The sequence below is a fragment of the Camelus dromedarius genome, chromosome 2, assembly GCF_036321535.1.
Source record: "Camelus dromedarius isolate mCamDro1 chromosome 2, mCamDro1.pat, whole genome shotgun sequence".
Taxonomy (NCBI): domain Eukaryota; kingdom Metazoa; phylum Chordata; class Mammalia; order Artiodactyla; family Camelidae; genus Camelus; species Camelus dromedarius.
Window position 1 is genome coordinate 45890938 of NC_087437.1, and position 27207 is coordinate 45918144.

Here is a 27207-nt window from a genome sequence, read left to right on the forward strand (position 1 = left end):
TAATACTGAAATGAGCTAAACCTCTTCATTTTTAGAATTACCAGCTTTATAGAAGGGGAAGGATAAAAACATTGTTGGAAAGTTGGAAGAAAACACCAAAAAACCTGCCTATGAGTTCTGGAAGAATTTCACAGAAACCGAGAACTTTAGCTAGAGCAATCCTTGTTAAAAACAGATCTCATTCTTTGGAATGAGACTTGGAAGACTCTTTGGAAAGCCCCACAAAAAGTTGGTAAACAGAGGCCAGAGAAGGAAAGGATGTTCACTTAATGGAAGGACAGCTGACCCCTAAAATTCCTGGTGTCACTGACATAGTCTTAGAGTCTTCTTAGAATGTGGGTTGGGGGACGGTGGGGAGGGTTTAAAAAAAAATGGTTGCAAAGTTACAAGGAAGGAAAAAGACAACATGGAATAAAGAAAAAGATTCAATAACTTTAAAATGCTAATTTCTCACAAATTAATCATGGGAATGGAACAAAGCTGTTAATCATGTATTTGAAACTGAAAGGGTGATGAAGCTCTATCAATAATGAAGTAAAATTTTCTGGTAAGTCAGTAGTCAAGTTATCCTTGAAAGATGATGTTTCAATATAGAATTGGAGAACTGTAAGAGTCCTACAGCCAGAATAAAGCTTGGAAGTAATCTAGACTAACAGTCCCTAAAACGCAGCCGACAATGAAGTTTTCATCAGTTCCCAGAAAAATTAGAGAAACAAGAACACGTTTTTATTATATAGATTTTTCTTATTCCCCCAGCAAAGGATTTAGTAGTTAAGAACTTGGTATTTGCCTGTTACTGATTTTCATCTATTATGTCATTTAAGTAGATATCATTTAATACACTTATATTTTACATGTGAGGAAAAGAAGCAGAGAGCAATCGACCACCAGTTTTACAGAGATCCTGTAGGTAGATAAACTGAGGAACTGAAAGGCCAGTCTTTGTTTTTAACATTGCATTTCAGGGTGGGGACTCCTAATTTGTTGTTATTAGTTAGCGAAATTCAAAAATATCTGAAAAAATAGATAAACCCTGCCATTAGTCTGAGGCTCAGAGAGGTTAGGTTTACTAGTAGCTACATCCATCATGGGCAACACAGTGATACTCACATTCCAGTCTAGAGACGTCACGTCCTTGTTGCTTGGGACATCCTGCCCTCCTTCTCGTATACAATGTCTGAGTACTAACTGTGTGGAGCCACTAGTGCTGTTTTCACTAAGATTCCATATTCTTGCTGTTGAGTCTCCAGACCTATGAAAGCATGCAATATAGTTTAAATCCTCATGATATTCTCAAGTATTCCAGAAATAAGGCGACACATGTATATCCTATTATTAATACAGCAAACAAAAACTAGGCTACCAGGGATTTTCATTTCCAGTATTTTTCTCAGTCTTCATTCTGGCAGCCACGGACTCCTGAAGTTAAGTTTAATTAAAACATCTAAGATTGCTTCATGAAGAAATAAAGATTTACAGAGGCAAAATGACCACAAACAAGCAACACAAAACACCTGAAAATTTAAGTAATGTATTCATAAAATGTGTAGCAGTTCAGTATAATATTTTCAGAAATCCATTTTAGTGCTACACTGAGAAACATACCCCGATGCCAGGAGATCACTAACAGGGTTCCAGGCACAGATGAAGACTTCAGATTCATGGCCCCGCAACACAACTGCTTTATTAGGAGGGATTTCAACGTCCCCATCCACTTCCATCATATCGGTATGGTTATCTGCATCGTGAGAAATATGTGGAACATTCCAGGTAAGTAATATTACAACATCCCAAAGAATTCCTAGCCAGCAAATATCTCCTTTATAAGATACAGCATAACTTTTTTTCCCACTATGTCAGATAGTGGTGAAAATGACTCTACAGTTACCTATCACATGAAAAACATTCTCATCTTTAGTTAAGCATGAGCATACTACTTTTAAAAGAGACATATATGAGTATGTGTTCAGAGGTAGGGGTCACAGTGTACAGAAGAGGAAGACAGTGAAAGGTTAGACCCAAACACGGCTGATAAGATAAAATGATTTCAATTAAATATAATCCATGCCAACACTATTCTGAGTTTCTGCCAGTAGGGGTTGCTGATATCATTCACGTAACATTAGAGTTGCCTTTATATCTCTGTGTTAAAGCTTTATTCTATTTGTTAAAAACCAGTGTTACAGATTATATTTAGAAATCAAATGCAGACACAAAATTCATTTTAACAGTAGAAAAATGGTTTCTAAATATTTAAGAAGGAAAATAAAATCTATGAAAGTAAATCTAGCTTTCTAGAGCCGTAAGGCATAACAATCTGAACTGTGTAATACACATCAGGGGAACAAGCTGGCATAAATGAAACAGTTAGTTACTTCAGCTAGAAAATGAGGCATGCCACAAAACAAAACACTTTTTCTGAAAAGGAATTTTTAAAACTTCTTGTCGCGGCTCACTTGCTATAGTATGTGCTCCATTCTCCTCCCCGTTTGCTGTGTTCTCTCCATTTTTTGCAGAGCCTTGTTGGCTGGCGGCAGCTGCGGCAGCTGCGGCAGCAGCTGCTTGTTGCTGCGCGAGCTTATCTCTGTAAGCTTGCTGTCTTGTCTGTACTACATCAGGCATCACGGCGTCTATCAGGGACAGGGACTCTATTGGCCGACCATCAAACAAGGTACCATCCTGGATGTGGAAAATTGTGAGAAGAAAAATCAAAGGTGACACATTTAGGGTAACTTGTATTCGTACAAGTCAACAGCAGAAATGAAAACCTTCATTCTAAGAAAAAATACTTTTAGATAATTTTCTGAACGCATGTAAGACGGAGAGGAATCAGGAGGGAAGAAGGCAACTACAAGAAGCGCTGCAAACAGCTGCTTCGATCTTCCTCCTCCCCCAAGTCACACTGCTAAATGCTGAACAGATCAAAGCTGAAATGCCGAGAAGAATAATAAAAACTAGGCCCAGATGAATAAAAAGGCTTATTAAATTACCTTTCAAGATTCAGTTAGTCAAAAGCAGTAAGGAGCAGTTCACACAACGAAAAGGCATTTAGCGCCATATTTTACTTCTTTAAAACTAAAAACTTTAAAAATAGCTTTGTTGGACTCAACAGTTTTTTGTGATTTGACTAAAATATTAAAACAGATACAGACTTCAGATATTATGCCACACAATCGTCTCATTTTGCTAATGCTGAAATATAAGCACAATAAGGTTTAAAGACTTGAAGTTACACAGCCAGTCAGTCGCAACTGGGATCTGTAACTCGTGGTATTTCAAGTGCAGTCCAAGGACCAACAGCCCCACCATCACTTGGTCTTGTTAGAAATATAGATTCAAACCTACAGAATCAAGATCTCTGAAGGGCCCAGGAATCTGTGTTTTAAGGAACTCTCTGGGGGAGTCTTATGTGCACTAACATTTGAGAAGTATCACCATAACTCACAGGCTAGTGCTCTTTGATTTTATCGACTTGCTCTAATTTTCCAAAGCTCCTTTCACTGGTATTAGGAAATTCACAATTAGTAAGTTCCCCAGCAAGCACAAGAAGAGAGGCACAGAGCAAGTCAGAAATAGAAACAGTGCCTAATAGCTAGGAACATGTGTATGTGAAGCCTAGCTCACTTAAGCGAGTGAATGTGCACCACTGGTAATCTGCAGTGACGTTACAGGGGCTCAAAGTCACAAAACACAGCACATCTTTCTGCACTGTCAGTTGTAACGGAGTATTTGAAGAGTAGGAGAAAATGTTTTAACTTATTTTAAGCAACTTAAAAAATATTAAAACCAACACACATACATTGTAGTTTATATTAAATCTACAAAAAAATTTTCAGATAAAATGAGACTTCATCTCTAGTAGAAACTGTTTATGGTCCTCTACAAAAAAGGACACTTTGGGAGGCAAAGTGTTAAAAGATGATGCGGACACTTTTAATTTAGTATTAGGGGACTTTCAGTTATAATAAGTGATGTGGAAACTAAAAAGTAGTCAATTTTAGTGTATCATATAATTATAGTTAATAAATATTGACGCAGAAACCACGGATACTTCAGCTTTTAAAATACCTGCAAAAGGAAAGGGGAACATGTTAATCTCTGAAACAAAAATAAGGTAAAAAGTTCCATGTATCATAAATTCCGACCATAAATGAAAATGTTCAGCTGCACCAAAGTTTGCAAACTTTTTCTGTATCAGACCAGACAGTAAATATTTTAGGCTTTGCAGACCACAAGGTCTCTGTCACCACCACTTAATTCTGTCACTGCAGCACAAAAGCAGCCAGGCAGCAGTAGAGGAAGGCGTGTGGCTGTGTACCAAGCAAACTTCATAAACATAAGCAACAGGCAAGTCTGGCTCATGGGTCACAGCTGGCTGACCCCCACGTTAAACTACCTAAACTATATAAGCCTTACATAGGTAACAGTATCGAGACTTGGCTTTGATTATAAACTGCCTTCCAAAATCTGGTAAAACCTAATATCCTGAGATTTTCTAATTTTGCAAACCATCATTTATGGTCTTAAAGAAAATTATTTCTTACTGTTTCGTATAAAACCATATAAAGAGAAATAAGCTACAGATAATGGTCCTTACAGTTGGGAGCCAACATGCCTTGCCTGTGTGACGGGGCTGGCACGCTGGGAACAGTGCCCTTCAGTTTTGTTAGCCTGGTGAAGCTGAAGTCAGACAATGAACGAGTATACAAAATATCAGATATTTAGGGACATATTTAGGAGTAAGAAGTAGTATTTGAACTAAGTCTTCCTTACCTCATTAATACTAACTTCTGCCTCTACATACTGTAGACCTTTCTGGATGATAGAAATCAATGCAGCGGGTGGGACGAGGGCACCATTTATGTTAGACTGACTGATATGGCTTTCTATACCAAAGGTGAACGCTGAATGAGAAAATCCTGAAAGCAAGAGAAAAGGTGTAAGAACTCATTCTCTTACTGGCAACATGCTCCATGATACAAATGAAAGACCTCTATAATCTTTCAAGATCGCTTTGCACCCAGGTGAAATCCTGGACTGTTATTTAGCTAAGGTCAAATACATTTTTAAATAAAAGAAATATCAAAATCCAAACATGTTAACCTTTATGTATTTTCCCTTTCACTTAAATAATGTAGTATTTGAAATTTCTAGTACACAGAAAATTTAACAGTGGCACATAATTTTTCTCAACAAATAGTATCACACTTTCAAGCAGAAACAAAAGCCTTTGTAAATCATGTGACTCAACTGCTTCACTCAAGATAATTTAGTGCAAGATAAATTAAGACATCTAATATTTTTGTAGTACACTTAAATTTCTACATATAAATCACTAGACACCTTATAAGTTCAATATTCTGCAGGTTTTTAATAAAACTATTTAGGAAATAAAAAGGAAACTGAAACCAATAAGGAATGAAAACTGAACTTTAATAATGAAAAATAGTTTGTATACTTAAATTCTATTGTATACATGATTAAGTGCTTAAAAAAAAAAAACCCACAAATTCTTTGCCACTTAGTAATAATCCACTAAATGAACGCCTTAGGAAATTACGAGTTGGCAAGTGAAAATTCAATTTCTTTGTCCATCAACAATTCTTTAATTTTAATTTAAAATACTTAAAACCAAAATATTCAAACAAAAGTCTCTTTATGCTGGTCTTTTTTTTTTTTTTTTAATGAAAATCAAATCCAAATTCAAATGTAAAATTCTAGCAAACTGATAGACCCAAGGGTGGTTATTCTCTTTATCAAAATACCATCAGAGCTTATCATTAAATAGTAATTGTCATTAATGTATTTTAAATAATTCATTTAATTATACATCTAATACAGAATGTTAAGAAACTTTCATACTAAATAAAGTAAATGAATATGGGCTTATTTGGGTCTTGGTTAAACTAATCCATATAATAACTGTTGTCAAGCCTTTCTATCTTTGTTGTTCAGCGCTTAGTCCACGTCTTTTTCCGTTCTGCGCCTCCACTCTCTGGCTCTTTGTGGGACTTATAAACAGTCTATACTAAAATACTGTGGGATCACAAACAGTATGTGGCTAGGAGATACTGTAATTGGTTAATAGAGAGTCAAAGTACACCTAAGTCGATTTTCCTTGCAGCTGCTCCTTCTCTCCCTCTTTGGAACACGTAACCATTCCTGTAGCTATCCATAGTGAGAAGTGGAAAGATGTTACCTTTAAGACCTGAATATTAACTTCTTGAGTTTGCCTACAGACTAGATCATTATTAAACACATTTACAGTCTGCAGCTTAATTTGAGCTCACAGAGAAGGCTAAGAAACATACAAATGAAAAAGCACCATTTCGCATTGTCCTTGTCAGGAAACCCACAACTACTTGAATGAGTGGATTTCAGGTCTCAGGTCCCCAGGACAGGAAGCTAAGAATAAAGACTGGGAAGGATGGGGAGAAAGGGTGAGAGAAATGGAAGTGAAATACATAGGCAGGGTGGAGGCTGTTTTCAATTACATATCCCTTCCAAAATACATTTTGCAGCAAACCATAAACAGGAATAAAAGCTAAACATCCAAGTGACTTAGAGGTTTAAGAAGACAGACTTCAAGACAGATGATATCACTTACAGAGGGCTGACACCATGCATGCATAATAGTATTACTTTATTATCTGAATTAGCAGATGAGAAAATAGTCGCAATAAAAATAAAGATTCAAATTCATTCAGAGACCATGGCCTTAACCACTGCACTCTCCCAATCCTACTGAGCAGTCAGAATGCGGCCAAGGAAAAAGCTAATTCAGAGTGAGCTCCTGTTACCAACAGAAAATAAAAGACTGCATAACTGTTCTCCTGTTTCAACTCAGAGTATTAGAAAGTGGTATCAGTAGTGCATGAAGCAGTAACATATCTCATTAAAAGAGGCTTCTAAAGTGTTTTGATTTTCGTAAGCCTTATAAATTACAGTAAAGTCCATGATTTCTGCACTCTCTAACTCCTGAGTACAATTTAAATAACAATTAATTATATTTTTAGACTCTGTTTAATCAGGTGGTAGAGTTCAAGCCTATGTCCAAGAATATCCTGAGAGCTGCACGTAGAGCAGCGTCAATTTTTGGCTGGAAGGCTGCATACATCCTGAATTTGTTCTGTGAGACCAGGTGCTCACAGCCATCTCAAGTTACTGTGTGTACGCTTAGGATGTTCACAAATAATAAGCAAACAATCCTAATGTGGTCATCAGCACTGACTTGGCACTTACCGTTCATGTTTACCCTAGAGAAGGTCCAGACTTAAATGCTCTGTTTAATTCATGTTGAATTCAACTATAATTTTTCCTTATCTCTAGTTACAGCATTACATGACAGCTTAACATTATTATGTTCAAGACTACTTTTCTTTTTCCGGTTAAACCTTCTTTTTCCTTAGAAATTTCTTACTTATTTTGTTACACCTGGAAGTCATCCTAACTTCCACCTCAGCCCTTAGCATTCCACAATCTGCCAAAACCTATCAATCCTACCTCTCTAGTCTTTGTCATCAGCTTTCCTATTCCGCCAGAACCTTGAGTTCAGCCCCCCATCATCCTTTGCCTGGACTGTTACTGTCAAAACTCCCCTTTTTCTGTCTTCCCTCGTTGAGCACACCTGACACACTACAGCTAGACTACTACTTGTAAAACAAAAACTGATCATGCCACTCCTTACTTGAGCACTTTCAATGATCCCTTAGGGCTTCATAATAAAGGACAAACTCTCAAGTATGGCACACAGTTACTTTTGTAATCTTGACCTTACCCATCTCTTCAGGCTTATTTCCCCAATTCTACCCTCCCATTCTTCCCTCGGTACAATAAATTCAAGTGACTGCCAATTACAAGTAGCACCTTGAATATGCTGTGCTCTCACGCCTTTGGCCCTTATGTATTCTTGTGCTCTTTCCACCAATGGGAATGGAGGTGAAGTCCTTCCTTTCACTGCTCCAGGGTTGATCACACTCTTACATTAATCCTATAATTTGTCTATGTATGGCATTTACCACACTGAATGATTATCACAAGTGTGTCTATGGTTGTGCATATGTATATGACTACTAGACTGGGCTGCTTGAGGATGGGGTTTATGTCTAGTAATCTTTCAATTCAGGGAAATTAGATCATTACCTAATTTTACTAGTTCTCTGTTCAATCAGAATGCAATTCTACTATAATTTTATCTTGGCACATCAGAAAATCTATGAATCCAGAAAAAAAAGATATGAAAATTCTCCTTGAAAACCAAAACTAAAGCTTGAACAAGGGTTAAGTCAAAAATATTTGCATTTATCTATAAATATATAAATGGGAAATACTTTTTCAGGGACAGCTTTCGATCTACATAATAGAAAGCAAAAGGGATCAACTTAAATTTGTGAAATGCTTAGGTCTAGCCTGATTGCCTAAAATAGCATCCATTCTTTACAGGAGTAAAAGCAAATCTGATTATTAATAATACCTCTGTAATCAAGTACTCTACGCATTCACCAGACTGAGTAAGATTTGGGAGGGAGAAAAGAGATTCGAGAGAGAGTAAGGGTGAAAAACACAAACTTCAACCCAGAGTAATTCAGTGACGTTCTGCGATAAAGGGCCAGTAGTGTAGGGTGTATGTGGAGTTACTCTTGAGACCACACGTTTCCACGTAAGACATGAGATCACAAGACAACCATTTTCTACATATTGCTCGTTTCAGGAGTGCCTTCTCTTAGGACGATAGGGATTGTATTCTCAAAGGGAAGTCAAATCCTCCAGAGACTGCCAAATCTACTTTGTAAACAGAGAGTATCAGAACATAAAAATGGGCCCTGAACATGGTTTACAGTACAGGATGGAATATGGGGGGAAAAAGCCACTACTATATAACACAGTGCCCTAGTCTAAAAGGAAAATCTGATTTAACCAATGTTCTTTTTAAGCTTCAGGTCAGAGAAGCCCAGAAAATTATATCCCTGCTCCCATTACCACACACTCCCTTGCCCCCAAATCTGTTTCCAACTCTGTCCTACAGACGCATATTTCTTGTTTACTGTAAAAAGTTCCACACGTAATTGCTTAATTAAAGATTGTAGAAAAGGTAAAAAGAAATAGGAGGAAAAATGCTATAGGGGATCTCAGATGTTGAAGAATTAGACTTAGCACTTATTAAAAAAAAGCAACTGGGATTTCAAAATGTAGAACAGATAAACAAGATTATACTGTATAGCACAGGGAAGTATATACACAAGATCTTGTGGTAGCTCACAGTGGAAAAAAAAATGTGACAATGAATATATGTTCATGTATAACTGAAAAATTGTGCTCTACACTGGAATTTGACACAACATTGTAAAATGACAGTAACTCAATTAAAAAAAAGTTAAAAAAAAAAAAAAGGAAAAATGTGAAGGGAAAAAAAATTACAATACCAAAATCCAAATACAACTGTTAGCATTTTTATTTCCTTTTTTTCCAGCACAATATACTGGCTAATTTGTACCCTAATTTTGAACTTTGAACATTTTATATGAATTTTATTTTCTGAAATAATTTTAGTATTATCATAATATTCAGCCAATAAATGCACTCAGTGAGTAAATTATTCATCCCACCACTGAACATCTGGACTTTGCCAATGTTCATTATTTTAAAAGAATCTTACCTCAAATATCTATGTATATAGGCTTTTGCCATGTATACATATACATGTATTTTTTCTCCTTAGAATGGATTCTCTCAAAAGTTGAACGGGACATGAGCATTTTAAAAGAAGTTTTCATGATTGCCAAACTGCTTTTCCAAAAACCTGCGCAAATTTATAATACCGTCATCAATTTATGTTTCCTTATACCCTCGCTATGCTGGCTATCCCTAAAAAACCCAAAAATATTACTATTAAGATTGAACAAGTTCTCTGTTTGGCAACTATTAAAGAACTTTTGTCTTTTAACAAGTATGTCAGTAGGAATGTGTAATAGGAATTCCTTTTATCAGCGAAAAACAGTCATTCAGTTTACAAAAATGGGGAGAAAAACTGATTAGTAAGTATAGTAATTACCAGCATTTATGACAATTGCTTGCTGTTTATTGTTAATTAGTCATGTGTACAACAACTAAATGTGTCAAATCAATGTTACTGGATATTTTATTGGATTATAAAGCAAAACTATATACTTACTTGCACTTTGTAGCTGACCATCTACTCATAAACACTGACTCATGGTGGACATACCAGATCCTGAGCTCTCTCCTCACTCCAGTCCTTTGTAGCTACAGGCACATTACTGGTAGTCAGTTTAACCTAACTCCATCCAGCCCATCCTTAAAGTCTGCTTATAAATGGCACCAGTGGGGGGACATCTAGGAAGGAATGTTTATCCAGTCCAGTGACCTTTATCTAAGTCAAGAAAAATGACTACACTGTCATTTGATTGCTGATATTTTACTGGCCATTGTAGGGTAAAAATATTAAATGGAAAAAAAAAAAAAAAAGAATGAATGGGTTATTTGGTGTCATAGGTCAGAACCTTAATGTTACACATAAACATCCACGTTAGTTTGTGCCCACCATGATCAAGTCAGATTTCTAAATTAAGCATGTATCTGATGTGTGATCTTATAAACAAACAATACATTTTAAGTAAGCACCATGTAAGAAAAAGTTGTGTGGTGCAAGGCCTGTATCCAGGGAGATGCAATACCCCTTTGAAAATGTCAGAAAACAGTGAAAAGAGGTGGGGTGCAGGAGAGACAAGATGATCCCCCATGAACCAAATGCTTTAAGACTACATATATCATCACCTTCTCATGAGTGGAGACTGGCAAGAAGAATCTCAGTTCTAAAAACATGAGGAGTTTTTAAAATAATAGTATTCAGAATGACAATCTAGAAAAATACTCAGTAATAAGGACACGCTGTTTTTGCATTTTCCAGTTAGTCTTCAATCATAAGATGCAAATGTTTCATAGCATCCAACATTCAAGTTCATTATAAATATAAACATTTAAGCTCTTGAACATGTAACACAACAGTTAAATATAGAATCAAGAATTCTCCCCTCAACCAAATACAGTTTTAAGCAAAGTAAAATTTCACCTTATACAACAAAGCAACAAGAAAAAGGGGTGCCACAAGGTTCACAAATAATTGCCAGGAACAATTTCTTCAGAAAAAAAATAAACTAAAACTGAGAATAACTGCAAGAGAGTCAAGTGATACAAAAAGAGGAGAGGGTGGAGGGAAGGGAAATTTAAAGGTCCAAACCAGCTTAGCTCTTCTAAAATTAACAGTATATCAGGTTTGGTTTGTTATATACAACTGAAGTACATACCACTTAGTACTTATTCTGCATACGGTGGAGAGATTTGCGCTGCCCTTGGGCAAATGCTAATTGAAGGGCGCACGCTGCAACAAGTCAGTTGTTACTTACAGTGCTGCACGTCAAACATGCTCAACTTCCAAGTCATCTCAAAAGGGAAAAAAGTAGCGAATTTTATTCCCGAGGAAATATTTGTTGAATATGAAAAGTCTAGTTCACAACAGTGTAAAATGATGGTGGCCAAAGTAATTCACTTAGGGTGAACTTTCCAGAGATTAAAAACAAGAAAAATAAAAAGTCCCAACACTTAATAAAACCATCCTACAACAACTACACTTTTAACTAGTTTTAATGAATAGAGAAGGATGGCTTATTTCAAACAAGTTTATGAAACATTTGAGGCTGAATATCACAATCAAGTCCCTTTTCAGTAAGGAATAAATTTTATGAATAAGAAAATGGCAGCTCTGAGAAGTTCTGTAAATTGGGGGTGGGGTAGGTGGGGTGTGTGTGAGCTTTTCACAGGTAGTATCTTCCAGTGCTGATAACAGTCATAATAGGATGCTTACCACCTAGTATAATGTATTAAAAATTAAAACAATTTAAATGATTTTATTTCCTTTGGAGATGGATACCATAGTCCAGTCAACACTAAACACTGTTTGCAGAAAACAGATATTAGAAGTTCTTACCAAAAAACATGATTTCTAAAATCACACGTTTATCAAAACAGAACAAAACTTTCATAAGGTGTTTTTGGACTTTCTGACTGAGAACTTCGAGATAATGAGACAAGCAAGAGGGAAATCTAATCTTCCTTTGTGGCAGGTCTTACAAACCAGTCCTTTGAATTTCTCTGCACAGATACCTCCTTTGTCATAAATATATATTTTTTCCTATCTCCTAACCTAATTCAGTACTCTTTTATATGGAAGGTAGCAACATTAGGATTCTAGTTTCTTCTATATTGCTTTAAATCTTTTAAGAGAAATAATTACGGTCTAAAAAGTAATTTACATCATATTTCTTAGATATTTAATAACTAATTATCAGTAATTACCTCTTGTAAGTTATGGTGATAAATAAATGCTGAATCCCAAAAACAACTCAGAGAAGGAATTACTAAACTAGGTGATTCCAAAATACAACCCACCACAAATACGGTCACTTTTATATGTAATTAGAGATCAGAATCAAGGAAGAGTTTCTGTAAGTGGCAAGTGCTAATAAGATGGGCTGGATTCTGAGCTCTATCTGAAATCTGTCCTGAGTTGACAGAAGTATAAATTTCTTAAACTCCCATCTCTTATTTCTGGAAGTAATTTCAAATAAATGTCTCTTAGTACCTTTAGGGCATAAATAGGCCTCATCATTCCTGCTAAACCTTGCCTGCAAATAAAAACGCACCATTTTAGGGGCAGCTCCCTCTTTAGGGGATATTCTAATGCTCCAAATCTCAATGTATACACTTTAGGCTTTTTACTTTATCTCAAATAGCTACTAAATATAATTTTTCTTTCAAGACATTGTGAACATGCTACATACCTGTTGTCAACTTTCCTGTCAAGTTCTAATTATCCTAAAACTAATATAGATGAATGGCTTTCAAACTTTATGATGCCTAAAAATCACCTGGGGCATTTGTAAAATGCAGACTGTCAGAGAACCAAACTTTAGAACTTTAGTATAGGTGATTCTTAAATTTATGGCACGTTGCATTCTTAGAAAAACTGCCGTAAGTCAAAATGTCATTGGTTGAGTCAGATTTCCCCTATAAGTCATAATGCAAATAGAAGTTACAAATTTTATAAAGGGACTGATGTGCAGTTTTACAGATGTGGCTTAACATCATACTTCATCACCAGTACACTGTAAAGTATAAAGCTTTCTAATGAATACAGAAAGCACAACTAACAACATAGTAAACAATTACACAGAATTTCACACGATAAATATTAATCTGCCATATGAAGTTTTTCTAAAAAATTATTATTCTTGCTTTATTTTTACCACAACATGAAATACCTTGAAACATGAAATTTAGCAGGATTTTCTCTGAGAACATAAGCAACTTTAAGATTTTTGATAATATTTAATCATTGGATACTTTTTCAGAAATTAATCCAGAGTATTATTACTTTACTGTCTTTTTACTTGTATTTTCTTGTAGGAACATAAAACATCAATTTGTGGACTTCTGTTTGGAAGTAAGATCTGCGTGTTCACTGACACCTCTCACTTCACCTCGCCCTATTTCACCCAAGCAGAGGCTGGACCACAGGGTGCTGCTGAGCTAGTCAACTCTGTCTCATCTGCAGAAATAGTAGTTTCATATGGTTAAATCTAAATAGTTGCCGTTACAACACAACTATATGCCATTATAGTTATTTTCCCATCCACTGATCCTCCACAATGTTTTTCACTTTAGGTCCAAGGCCTCAAAGCTCTGGTGGTCAGATTCAAAGGCAGAAAATGTAGAGTTTGTTTTGACCTAACAAATTCTTTCCAATATGGCCCAAAGTACTACATAAAAATATCCAAATGTGTGCATGTATACATGTTATATATCTAACAGTTCCAGGTCAGTAGTTTTTCAACACTTTATTAATCATTTTATCTCCTTCAAGATATTCTATGTATGTCCTCTTTGGATCTGCCTTCAATACCAGTTTACCAGTTGAAAACAAAATGAAACAAAACAAGATTTATTAATCTCAAAGCTTTACAACAAGCTATTCTGCATTGCTGGTTACTTTAGTTTCTTCTTTTTCCCCTCCCTGCCCTTGCTGGACATAATTTTCTCAGCTGTTCTCAGCCAGGAAGAAGCAGTGACAGTACTTGGGAACAGAAAACCTCTGCCCAAGACAAAGGCTCAGAACTACAAAGAGGTGGGAACCTCCCAGCAAGCAGAGGATCTAAGATTGGGGGCTACAGTGGCATTCCCTGTATAAGAAAGGACAACTAAGCCCTTTAAGAAGAATAACTGGAGCTTCAAACCAAAACTGAGGGCTCAATCCCCTACTCTATTCCTTCCATCTGTTCTCACAAGTGACTACCAAAATTACCATATACCAAACCTTACCTTACCAAACATTCTAGTAACTTTAGGCTATAGTTTCTAAAATTCAACCTCTCCAGCATATTTTCAACTACCAAATGACTCCTTCTCATGTGAACAATCTGACTTACCATTGTAATCAATCTTTTCCACCATCCTACGTCCCATCCAACCCAAATCTTTCCCTCTTCTACTTTTGCCCTTTTTTTCTTAATCTATCCCACATTTCCCCTGCAGTTTTCCTCCTGTTTTATAATACCTTTTAATTTGTCTAGAAAACTTGGACATCACTGACTTAAGATTTGTGACAAATGGCTTTCAATTATTTGTATTTACTGATCACCCCTCAATAAACACATTTGTAAAAATTCAAGTCAAGGACACATTTAATCAATTGGGATAATATGCATGAAAGCATTATGAAAAAAAACCCCAGTTAATTTAGTTTTAAAATGCTAACTGCAATTAGGACCAGTAACATTTAGCTGAGGATTATGAATATACAGTATCAAACTGATGGTATCTGAGAGTTTATATGTTCCTACTAATCGTGTGTAATAATCTCACTTCACAACAAATTCTAAAAATGGCCTTTCAACAGTGAAAGCCAAACCATTCATTACAAATATCTGCCTGAGATAATTCCAACATATTTGAAAGAGTCAGAGAGTTAAACCATGCAGTAACATATAGCTTTAAAATGGCAGTCCAGACATTAAGGAAACATACAAAGTTCAACAGTTTGGACTGGTACAAATTTCAAATGCATAATAGGTTATTTTGAGAATGTTAAAATAATTTGAGGCCTATTTACTTTATGAAAGTACTCACCTGACTCTTGCAAGTATCTATATACCAAGAAGTTGACCTCATCACTGCTTATACTCATCTTTATTCCCACTTAAACCATGAGGTCACAACACAGGATATAACCCTAAAAATAAAACAAAGTTAATTAAGTATTTTCTCAATAAAATATTTTAAACAAAATGTAAACAATTTGTAAAAACCATTTGATTTTATTAAATAATGTGAAATGAAGGTTCGATACTGGCTAAAAATAAACCCTAACGAATAAATATTACTTCCAACAGTTAGTAATAGGTTATACAACCAAAACATGGCTGGGTCGCTTTTTCTGCAACATACTGGCAAAAATGATTCAAAATATACAAAAGGGCTTTAGCATTTTACTTTAAAATTATATCAAACAGCATAAATAGTTGTTTTTTCTCCTTAACTGAAAAAAAAAGTACATTTTAAGAATCAGAAAATTATTTATTTTGGAAAAGAATGATTTTACACCACTGGATGGAGGACAAGCCATCGATGCTGATTTTGTCTACATAATTTGGTAGGATTCGAAGCCTCTATTTTCTCAACATCTAATCTGTAACGTTTAAGTTTGAAAAAGCTCTAGGTATGTATAAGGCAGAGAGATTAGAATAAGTTTCTGAAAATTCAAATGATATTCTCAAAAGGAGGGAAAAAAGGAAACAGATACAACTTAAATATGCCCTAATTACACCTATCTGTTCTCACATCACAAAAGGGTTTAAAGAAAAGGTCGGCAAGCTCCTCCCGTACAGAGCACAGCAGCACACACCTCAGGCTCCACCAGCCACACAGTCACTGTTACAACCACTCAACTCTGCAACTGTCGTGCAGAAGTAGCAACAATGTTGCAAACAAATGAGTGTGGCCACGTTCCAATAAAAATTTATGAACAATGAAATCTGAATTTCATATGACATTGTATCAAAAATAGTTTTCTTTTGATTCCTTTTTCAGCACTTAAAAACTTTAAAAATCTTTCTTAGTTTGTGGTCCTTACAAAATAGGTTGGTGGGGCCAGACTTAGCCCACAGAGTATAGTTTCTTGGTCCCTTGTTTAAAAATGGATATACTGACATCTATTCAGTATAAAGGGGTGTCTAATCATGGGCTTATGCCAATTGTCCTGTGGCATCATGGATCTCTTATGATGCAGAGTTAAGAGTATATTTAAAAATCACAAATTAATAAGCACTTAAACAGGTGACTCTGACAGGAACTGCTACTGCCACAAGTTGTGGAAAACCTGGTGACTAAACTCTCATGAAGCTTATTTCAGAAAAAAAGAAAAGGAACAAGGAGGTAATAATTCTCTGATGGACACACACAAAGGAAGCCCTAACCAAATTTAGCAGTCTGGGAATCTCAGAGGAAGTGTCACTAGTGCCGAGAACTGAAGGATAGACAGGAGAAGTGTGAGACATGAACATCTGGAAAGGAGGGCAAGGAACAGAAGCAATCCAGCGAGCAGTAACAATCAGCAGAAGGGCTGGTGAGAAAAAGAAATAAAATGTGAAGTAAGGCTTGAGAGGCACCTTGAAAGCATCACTTAGAGGAAACCAATGAACTGAAGAGTTTTAAGCAGGGCAGGGGAATTATGAGATTTATGTTTTAAAAAGATCCTCCTGACTCTGATATAAAGGACAAACTGGAAGGAAACTGGACTGGGAAAAGGGAGCCAGGTTAGCAGGGTGTTGTAGGAACCTAGGAGAAGACTAAAACCTGGGCTGTGGCGTTACTGCTTAATAGAAATACTGAGATCCAAAGGCAGTCAGGAAGTGGACTCGAGGGTGATGGACTGGACACAGAGTTGTGGAAAAGGAAGAATCAAAAGTTTCTTTTCGGACATCTGGATGGTTGGTGAGATATTTATATCTCACATTTAACAGAATGATAAAGGTAACACACCTATGACAATTCTGGCTCAGGACATCTTGTCTAGATGTCACTGTGGCACCTTAGATGAGGATATCTCTGGAGGATATCTTGCTCAATTTTATCCTGACCCACAGTATATGCTTGGCACTCATAGTAGGTACTCAATAGTTAATTTTGAAAGTCTGCTGTCTGAATGAAAACAAAAAACAAAACAGCCAATCCCACCCATTATACACTTGTAAGAAATTAAATCATAATCTGACCAATCACGGATATCTATTTGTCAGGGGAACAATTAGTCACTACTTGATTAAGAGGATTTCCCACGAGATAGGTTAGGTAGAATCCAAGTAAAATAGGTTGATGAAGAAAACAGAATAAGTGTTCTTTTCCTCAGACATATCATTCAGTCCAACATTCAAATAATGATGTCACCGAAGTACCTAAGCTGTAAAGATTTTCAACAATGCCTGGTTCTGATAGACAAAGGCCACCAATGTCCCAACTTAAAGCAGTGATCAGTAGTGCTTCAACATCACCTAATATATTCCAGGGCAAAGAAAAATACAAGTCAAAATGATATAAAATACTCTCTATATAAAAATTCCTATAATAGATACATATTGGTGGTACATTTTTTAAAGTCATAAAAAAAATTTTAAATATGCAGAGCAGGGACGTTCTACCTGTTTAAATTGCTATGAATGGGTTTATTACATTGATCATAATACCACATTAGTTTCTGTAATCACAAGCAAAAATTTTTTTAAGTGAACAGGATAAATTTTTCCAATTTTGAAAGTGAATTCTAGCTCTAAGCCCTACTTCAGCTAACTTCCATTCCAGGAGACAAAGAACATTACTGCTTCCCTTTACACCAAGTATATCTCTAGGATGGACAAAGCACTGCTATGAGGTGGGAACAGACAGATGTGAAATACAGATGTCCCAAGCCTGGTAGAATTCAGTCTTTCAATGAAGAGAAATATACAAACAAATGTGTCCTTAAAAAAAAAAAAAAAGTAAAGTTAACACAATCGTGCATTAAAAGGTTCATTCATTCAGAGTTGCAATAAAACTATACAGACTCTAGAAAGACCTGAGTTTATCCACTTTCAAAGACAATTCTAGAATATGGTTTGGTATGGAATTGGTCCATTTAAATTCTAAGACCAAACAGGACACCTTAAAAGAACAGCCGGTTAGACAACACTAAAAAGAAAAGTTAAAGACATTCCGTGCTTGAAAACCTCAGTTTTCACTTTCAAAACATCTTAAAAGCCTGTGTGCCGAAGAACAAAACTGGAGAAGATGCCACCACTTCATTAATGGGCTCACTATAGCTTTGTATAACTGGTCTATTTTGATTTGTTTGTTTATACATCTATAATGTGAAGTAGTCTTTGCCTGCCCCAGGTGAAGACAAGATACTCAGATATTACTGATTTTTAAAGGGCCCACAAAAGCCTTACCACTGTACCTCCTCTGAAAGACTGTGGTATTTTTCAGAACGTCTTTAAACAAGGTCACAAAAGAGCAGTGAGACACTCATCCAATCTTTACCATATACCATCCAGGTGCCAGGTCTGGCAGAGGTTACCACTAGTAAAGTCCTGCCCTCAAAGAGCTGATGGACTATTTAAGTAAACAAGTTTTCTAAACTAAACTAACACCTCCTCAAATCACAGGATACTTCCTTGCACATTTTGCCTGATCATACTTGTTCATCCTGAAATAGTAAATGACTGAGTTCTTCAAAAAAAACATTAAGTATCTTTGTATTTTCTTTCCCTAACTCTCAGAAATAGCTTGTAAAGTCGTAAAAGCTTTTACTCATAACTCCCATGAGTTACAGATAATTACTTGAGACCCACAGCTATACTAAAGTAGCCAGAAGTAAAAACAAAAATTAGTCTTAACTAATAACTGTTTATATTTAAAAGGACACCTGATATTTTAAATGTTGCATATGCAATACTTTACTTCAAGACTGTACAGACAATAATCTAGCAAATACTACAAAAACCGGACTGCTGAGGCAATTCAGCTATGATTCATTCAACCGAATCTGTATAGCATTTTCAGCGTTAACTCACTGGATAATAACTGCTCCAAGTACTTAACCATCTCCTAGTCTGTTCTTCTAACCATCTAGTACTAGATTTCTGCCTTTGGCCTCAAATAGGAGAAATATCATATTCTTTTCTAATCCCATTCCTGGAGCAAACCAGGGTCCAATTATGATTCCAAATCACATTATTTTAAATTTACAAGACTGAAAAAACAGTAAAAAGTTATGGATAGAAAGAAAAACAAAACAGTAAAGATTTTCTTAAATCTCCAGCTTGCAACACACTATTCAGGTCTGAAAACCCTTTGCATTATCTGAAATCAAATGCAGAATCAATATTTCTTTATCTTACAAAAATAATTTAGTCCAAAATGTATAGTGACAGCATATTATCCCATTACAGATATATTAGTTTCCTTTTTGTTCTGCCCAACATTTAGATTATTCTAAATTTTCATTATTTTAAGATTGACAAAAGGATATTTATGCTTAAAGCTATTTTTTTCTTCCATTTCTTTTTGGTAGGAGTGCATTTATAAATATTCCTCAAGATCAGGAGAAGTCCCTACAGGTAAATTACTGGACCAAAGGGAACAGATAAATAGCTATTTTGATTCTTAAAGAATGTCAACAAATTAGGTCCCTCAAAAGATCAAACCAATTTAGGATCCCTCCAGCTGAAAAATTTCTTAAATGTTCAACTTAACTAATAATAAACAACAAAAAACCATTTTGGTCATATCATTAGCGAACACTTAGAAATAATATTCAGTATTATCAAGACTGTCAAAAAACAGAAAACATATCTGTACACATAGTATCTACAAATACCAGCCACAGCCATTTGTTTAATAGTTGAGAAAAAGGCAACAATATTAAAAGCTGCTAAACAAATTTTGATGTTAAACAACTGTTTTTTTAATATTGATAAATTACTGTCAAACAATGTAACCTTGGACATTTGGGTTACCTTTCCAAATAAACATCAATGACCCACAGGGGCCCAAGGTGATTGATATGTTTGTTAGGAGTCCATCTAACAGAAAAGATGACTCAGGCTTCTCTGAATTCAGCAACTGAGAACATGGAATGACTAACAAGCAAGAGGAAGAAAACTGTGTCTTGCCTCTTGTAGCATCCACTGCCACTGTCTAACGAAAAGATACTACAACTGCCTTCCATTTGAAGACCAAGGTTCCATTCTCAGCCCTGTCATTTAAATGGGACGGACCTCCTGGTGCAAAGGAAGGTACTTACTTGCTTAGGCCAATCAGCATATCATATCTTCTATTTACGACTGACATTCCTCCTCCACATACACACACCATCCCCCATCTGCCTCAACTCAATCACTCCCAGTAAGTGAAATACTAGAAGACAAGAGCTGGTTTCTATGAAAGTCAGCCGCCTCCTTTCAGAGAGCAGTGGGCAGACAAGAACACTATGTGAAGCTTGGGGTGAAACGTGCATCACTGAGGTTAGAACAGAGGCAGGGAGACAGGAGAAATTGCGTTCCTGATGACATCAAACATCTATTGAGCAACTCGATGAAACACTATCTGAAGCTAACTTATCACTGCAGTTTGGTTAAAGAAGTCAAAAATTAATTTTATTCTCTAACCCAGTTAAGATTTGTCAGTTGCAACCAAAAGAGGGTAGACAAATAGAAGGAATGACCCAAGAAATGTTTCAAAATGAGAAAATAACTAAAGTTAGTGAAAGACTATATTTGGCAAAATAACAAAGTGGGGGTGGGAGGAATCCAAAAATTCCCCAATTGTTTCCAGACTATCAAGTGGAAAGAATTAGCCATAGAAATGGGCTACCTAGAGAGCATAGCCCTCTGTGGGTTATACTTTATGTATGTTAAACGAGAGGTAAACAGAAGAATCCCAGCAGAAGTGCTCAGGGGAGTTATAATATTATAATTCGCCGCTCATGGAAAGTGGTTCCTCTGGTTTTGCTCCCCTTTTACACGGAGGCCAAATTTCCAGTTACTTATTTCATTTGCGGGTGATAAATCAATTCAAACAAATGCTGATTAGATGTATCTGTGCAGGTGGGTTAGTGATGAGTGAAAAGCAAGCACTATGATGGTCATGCAGTTAAAAAAGCCTATGGGGGAAAATACACTAGGGCACTATTTTCCCGATAGATTTATTTTTATTCACTCAGTCAAAACTGGATGAAGACTTCCAATGTGTTAAGGTACTATGACTTTTTTTTCCCTTGGAGCAAGTACCCAACTTTATTTCTGCCTTCTCCCAAAACATCTGAGGTGCCTGGCCCCACGGGTGTGGAGGCATGGCTAAACAACAGAGACCAGGGCCAGATCTTGTGACTCTACAAGTTGCTGGGAATAAAGAGAACAATTAATTTCAACTTAGATTAGAAAAAACACAGAAAATTATGAGCGCATACACACTGAGGCTGGGTGGGGGTTCAGATAGGCAAAGGATGCAAAAAGTAGGCTGACAGGTTTCTGTAACAGGCACAGTGTTGAAGGAACTAATTAATCTTTTAATTTAAAATGTCTGAAGTGTATCAATATGCCTTTGCTCCTACCTGTGTACACACTACTTCTCATTAATTTGAAAGTTGAGGAAAATGCAATGGAAGATTGTTCGAGTTTACTGAGTAACTGTGACATGCTATATACAGGACTAGGCCGTATACACATTACGTAATTTCCTCTTCAGAATTATCTTCCTCATTTTAAAGCAAGAGCACTGCCATATGAGAACTGCACCTCCATATACAGATCTCTGTATTCAGAAATGTTATTCAAATACTAAACTGATTTTTCTTGGAGCAGGAAAAAACAGTATGGAATGTATAATGTAAAAGAATGTAGTAACTACAAAGGACCAAAATTCTTAGCACTAACAGGTCCTAGTAAGTTGCTAATTCCAAGCCATGACACATGTTGCCAAGACCCACGTACAGTACAGGCTATCATCACACAGCTTACACGAACAAGGATGTGAATGGCAGTCCTGAATGGTCAGCCAGCCTCTGCAGTCACAAGCAGACCACTGTAACACCCTGCTAAATAAAAGATTCTAAACACACCCAGAATCACATATCAAAATTGGTTGGGTTTATGTTCTCAATTCACCTCTGAAGTAAAGTAACGGTTAATTAGCTGCCATGCTACCCCACTGGGTGACCATATGAACATGTCAAAAATTGTCTTGTTAAAACCAAGACACACTGCAAAAATGCCAAACTACGACAACAACAACTAACAACGAAACAAAGTGTGTGGAGGAGGAATGAAATAAGAGTGAGGAGAGAAATTAAGTCAATCTGTGCATTAACAAAGTCATGGTGATTCTTACCATCTTATGGGCTGAACTGTATCCCTCTACAATTTCTATGTTGAAACCCCAACCTCCAGTATCTTAGAATGTGGGTTTATTGGGGGGGGGGGGTCTTTAAAAAGGTGACTAAGTTAAAATGAGGCCATCAGGGTGAACCTTTAATAATCTATACATAACCGAAGGTGACTGACTGGTATCCTTTCAGGAGGAGGAAAAGACACCAGGACTGCATGTGCACAGAGGCAAACAACCACGTGAGGACACAAGAAGCCAACCATCTCCAAGTCAAAAAGAGGCCTCAGGAGAAACCAAACCTGCCAGCACCTTGATCTTGGACTGCCAACTTCCAGAACTATGAGAAATAAGTTTCTGTTGTTTAAGCCACCCAGTCTGTAGGACTTTTTTACAGCAGCTCTACTGAACTGATACATACCCATCATCACAAATTCTGAAAAACTAATCATTCACTGCAGACCTCTAAAATTATGGATGTTAAGTTCATGACTGCTGGGATCTGCCTTTTTGAAAATGTGCCTCTCTCTATCTCTAGGAGCTTATCCTGTCCTGTAACTGTCAGAGATGATTAGATTAACAGGATACGTCAACACTTCATCCTTTGCCTCCCCGTAAGTCCCCTTCTCCTCCTCACCTCCATGCAACACTCTCAGGAGCAGCAACAAAAGATGCACTATCCCTGATTTCCCACCTCATTAAAAATAGTAATTAAAATCCTACTAATGTTAGGTAGTAACACTTGTGTATATAAAATAAGGTACAAGGAAGGAATGTGTATTTTAGGACTCAGCTTTGAAGTCTCTGGTAATAAAACTTAAAATGTACATAAAGTACATTCTCAACATTTTCAGTGCTAAATCTTAAAAGGTTTCACAAAATTTTATTAGACTAAATGAAGTCACGTTTACAAAAACTACTTTTGTAAACTGTAAAGCACAACATTAGGATTCAGAAACAGATAATCTCAAGAAACACTATGCTCTAAATGAAAGATGTATTTCCCCTTACTTTAATACACTAAGCAAACTTAACAAACAAAATAAAACCCATACAATAAAACTAAATTATTTGGCTGATTTCTTAAAGCACTTAATGTCAAACAACAGCATATATACTCTTTGTATACTAGCCCTGAACTACAACTATGGTTTATTTGCCAAACATGTTAAAGATATGTTTTCACAGGTGTCTGTAATATTATGCAAAGTAGTGTATTTCCTTAAGCAAAAAACTACCACTCTTAACACTAGGATAAATGCTAAATTTAAACTATATTTTTAAAGATCCAATCTCATGAGATAATTTTTATTCACACTATTAAAAAGGAGAAAATATTCTTTTAAAATAAATCATTAGTTCTATATCTCACTTTTAATATAAGTTTTTAAGAGTATCTTTAATAATTTGAATATAATGCCTCCGAGTAAAAAGTCTACAGCATTCCCCAGCCAAGAGAAGCAAATACATTTTGAGAACAAGCTGACAAGACAGTTTGTGAAGGGAAATCAGCAGGCACTGGCACTGATTTTCACCTTCCAATTTTGGCACATGAGCATCTTCCAGATAATTTTCCTAAGAATGTGCCTGACAGAATGTATATTTTATGTAGGGGCTAATTTCTTCTTCTTTTTTTAACACAGGTATATATCATTTTATTGTACTTGGCTTTATTATTATTATTATTATTTTTTACAAATTGAAGGTCTGTGTGAACCCTGCACTGTCAGATGATAGTTTGCATTTATTAGCAATAAAGTATTTTTTAATTAAGCCTTTTAAAAAAGATATAATGTATCATTGTACAGTTAATAGACTATAGTATTGTGTAAATGTAGCTTTTATATGCACTGGGAAACCAAAAAAATTGGTCTTATTTTACTGTAGTGGTCTGGAGCCAAACCTGCAGCATCTCTGAAGTATGCTTGTAGCTGTAGGTAATTTTCATGCTGTTAGAATTTTTTTCTTTTGGTTATTGCTTTCTTCTGTTATCAGATTAATGGTCACCAAAGTTGATGAATCTGAAGAATTTAAAGTATAACTTAGAAGGGATAAACTTCTAAATTTCTTTTCTGTTCCTTTCCTTTTCCATTGGAGTCCAGAGCTCTCATGTAAATTAAAGATAACATGACAGAGAAATAAGATTTCAGGTAGTCTATACGATTTTAGACAAATGTGAAGTTCTGGGCTTCTGTTTCCTCATCTGCAAAATGAGGAAAGTGAAGCAGACAGTCTCTTTCACTTCTAAACTTTAATGATTTCAGTCAGTACAAGTATAAAGAGTATCATACATGAATCACGCAAGCTAACCGAATGAGATCACGCAGTGATTTATGCTTACCGAAATTCATTAAAACATTTTAAATCCTGTCAGATCTCAGATGAACATCTCCAACAATTAGGAAAAGGGTAAACAAATGAGTCTGACTCATTAAGAAATATTTAAGTACTTTTATTACACATGATGCTTATTTGGACCAGCTATCCTTTATAAACATTGATTTATATAGAGACATAGGTGAATGCTACACCATATCAATTTTTCATTAGAAATTGAGACTTCCCATGTTAATCATTTGTTTCAACTATGATCTATACCAGGTGTTTACAAACTTTGGCCTGTGCGTAAATTCCAACTATAGACTTCAACTTCCCAAACATACAGAAGAGTGGCTGTTCACACAGATAAGTCTTCTAAAACCCTTTTAAATATAAAACTGTATGATTCAAGGATGGACTCAATAAATATATTAAATGATTAAATTACAGTCAAGGTATACTGACAGGAGAATGAAGAAGGACAAGAAATTAAAACACTGAGGAAACAGAAGATAGGCCACAGTTCCACCATGTCTTTTTCAACTATTGAACAGTAGTAATTAGTCTTTCCCAGTCTTGGAAGGAAAAGTCTGGAGAAAGTAAGGTATGAAAATAAAAACCAAGAAGCTAGGCCCTTTCCACTAGCAAGAAAAATTCAAAGTGAGGTCTGCAGACTCCTGGGGTCCCCAAGACTTTTTAAGGGGTCCTAAAGGTCAAAATTATTTTTATAGTATTATAAATTACTACTATTATATGCCTCTTCCACTGAATTGATACTTATACTGATGTTACAAAGCAACAGTGGATAAAACTGCTCGCACCTTAGTCTGAACCAAGGCACTAACACCATACTGTATACTGTATTAGTAGTCATTATATCCTCCACTACTATGCACTCAGGAGAAAAGGAAAAAAAAAACAAAAACGCACAAAACTTCTTCACTTGAAGAGGTTCCCTGATGAAGCAAGAAAAATGCTTAATTTTATTAAAATCTTATCCCTAAAATACACCTTTCAATATCCTATGTAACAAAAAAAAAAGCTTGTTGCATACTCAAATGATGGCTGTCTCAAAGAAAAGCACTGCACAAATGTTTGAATTCTAAGTTGAACTAGCTATTTTTTTTCATAGAACACCGTTTATACTTCAAACAACTGACAAAGTATGGTTTCTCAGATTGAGAATTTGGCAGACATTTTCTTGCAAATAAACAAAGTGAAACTGTCATTTTCAAGAAAACAACAAACAATATTTGTTGGCAAGAATAAAGCTTAAGCTTTTAAAAGATAATTAGGATTTGGAAAATTTATCAGCCTCCCTGAGCTTAAGAGCTTCCCAGTACTACTCTAAAATTCTGTGATGAGATCAGTGGAGATATAAATGATTCTGGTTTTTTATATTGTGTAATGAACACATGGAAGATCTGCACAATTCAGTGAACAAATATTTTTCCAATGACCAGTACAAAATTATGCATGAGGAAACAATCCATTCAAAGTTCAAGAGAGACTCAAGGATCTTAATGTAACAGAATACAAAAGGTTCACTGATACTATTTCAGATCTTGCACTGCAACTAATCCTGAAGAAACTATCCACTTGCTGAGATCTGGTGTAGTATCAAAGAAGAATACCCAGATTTATTTGAAAAATGAATTTTTACTTTGATTTGAATAATTTACTACCATGTATCTCTGAAAGGCCAGATTTTTTTTCATATATTTTAAATGCAACAACATATCTCAACATGTGAATGGGAAAGGAGATGTGAGAACCCAGCTGTCTTCTATTAAGCCAGAAATTAGAAGAGCCTTTCAAACCATTTAAAACAATGCCACTCTTCACATGGAAAATTTTGTCTTAAAAAGTATTTTTCATAAAATATAATGTGTGTTAACATGTTATAAATGGGTTTGTTACTGTTATGTTAAAATGCATTAGTACTATAAAATTTTACAGTTTTAATTTCTGATGCAGCATATATCAATAGCTATAACCCATGTAAACAAAAATTTTTCAAGTCATTAATAAAGAATGTAATGGGTTACTAAGACTAAAACTTGAGGCCTGCTAGTATACAAGCTGATTCCCTCTTGGCAGTATTGGTGCTAGTCTTTTCGGAAAAATTCAAGAGTTTCTCTAGGGAAACAGATCTCTTAAGCCACAATACTGTTCATACTGTCATCTGATCTATAGCTTCAGTTTGATTTCTGTTATCTTCATGTAGGAATACACATTAGGTATCCAGTAAACTTATACCTAATAAACAAAAAAGGTGCTTAAAGCTAGAAACAGTTTCATGTAAAAGTTCTAGTTTTGATAAAACTTACTAAATCTACTAACTAAAACATGGAGGACTAAAAATTACTGATTTTCTGAGACTATACCTCTGTAAATGGA

General features: G+C 35.6%; 1 protein-coding gene across 7 annotated transcripts in view; it reads right to left on the reverse strand.

Annotated features, from left to right (window-relative positions):
• The window catches only part of TBL1XR1 (TBL1X/Y related 1), a 155573-nt gene that overhangs the window by 25400 nt on the left and 102966 nt on the right, over window positions 1–27207 (reverse strand). For 4 of the 7 annotated variants that reach the window (XM_031451376.2, XM_031451400.2, XM_064492891.1 and 1 more), the window contains 5 exons: window positions 15202–15304; window positions 4774–4919; window positions 2457–2679; window positions 1606–1738; window positions 1111–1252 (listed from right to left, as the gene is read on the reverse strand). In XM_031451376.2, coding sequence (XP_031307236.1) covers window positions 1111–1252; window positions 1606–1738; window positions 2457–2679; window positions 4774–4919; window positions 15202–15259 — 702 coding nt within the window. In that variant the 5' untranslated portion in view covers window positions 15260–15304. The remainder of the gene's footprint in view (window positions 1–1110; window positions 1253–1605; window positions 1739–2456; window positions 2680–4773; window positions 4920–15201; window positions 15305–27207) is intronic. The other 3 variants (XM_064492896.1, XM_064492897.1, XM_031451412.2) reach the window with 2 other exon arrangements.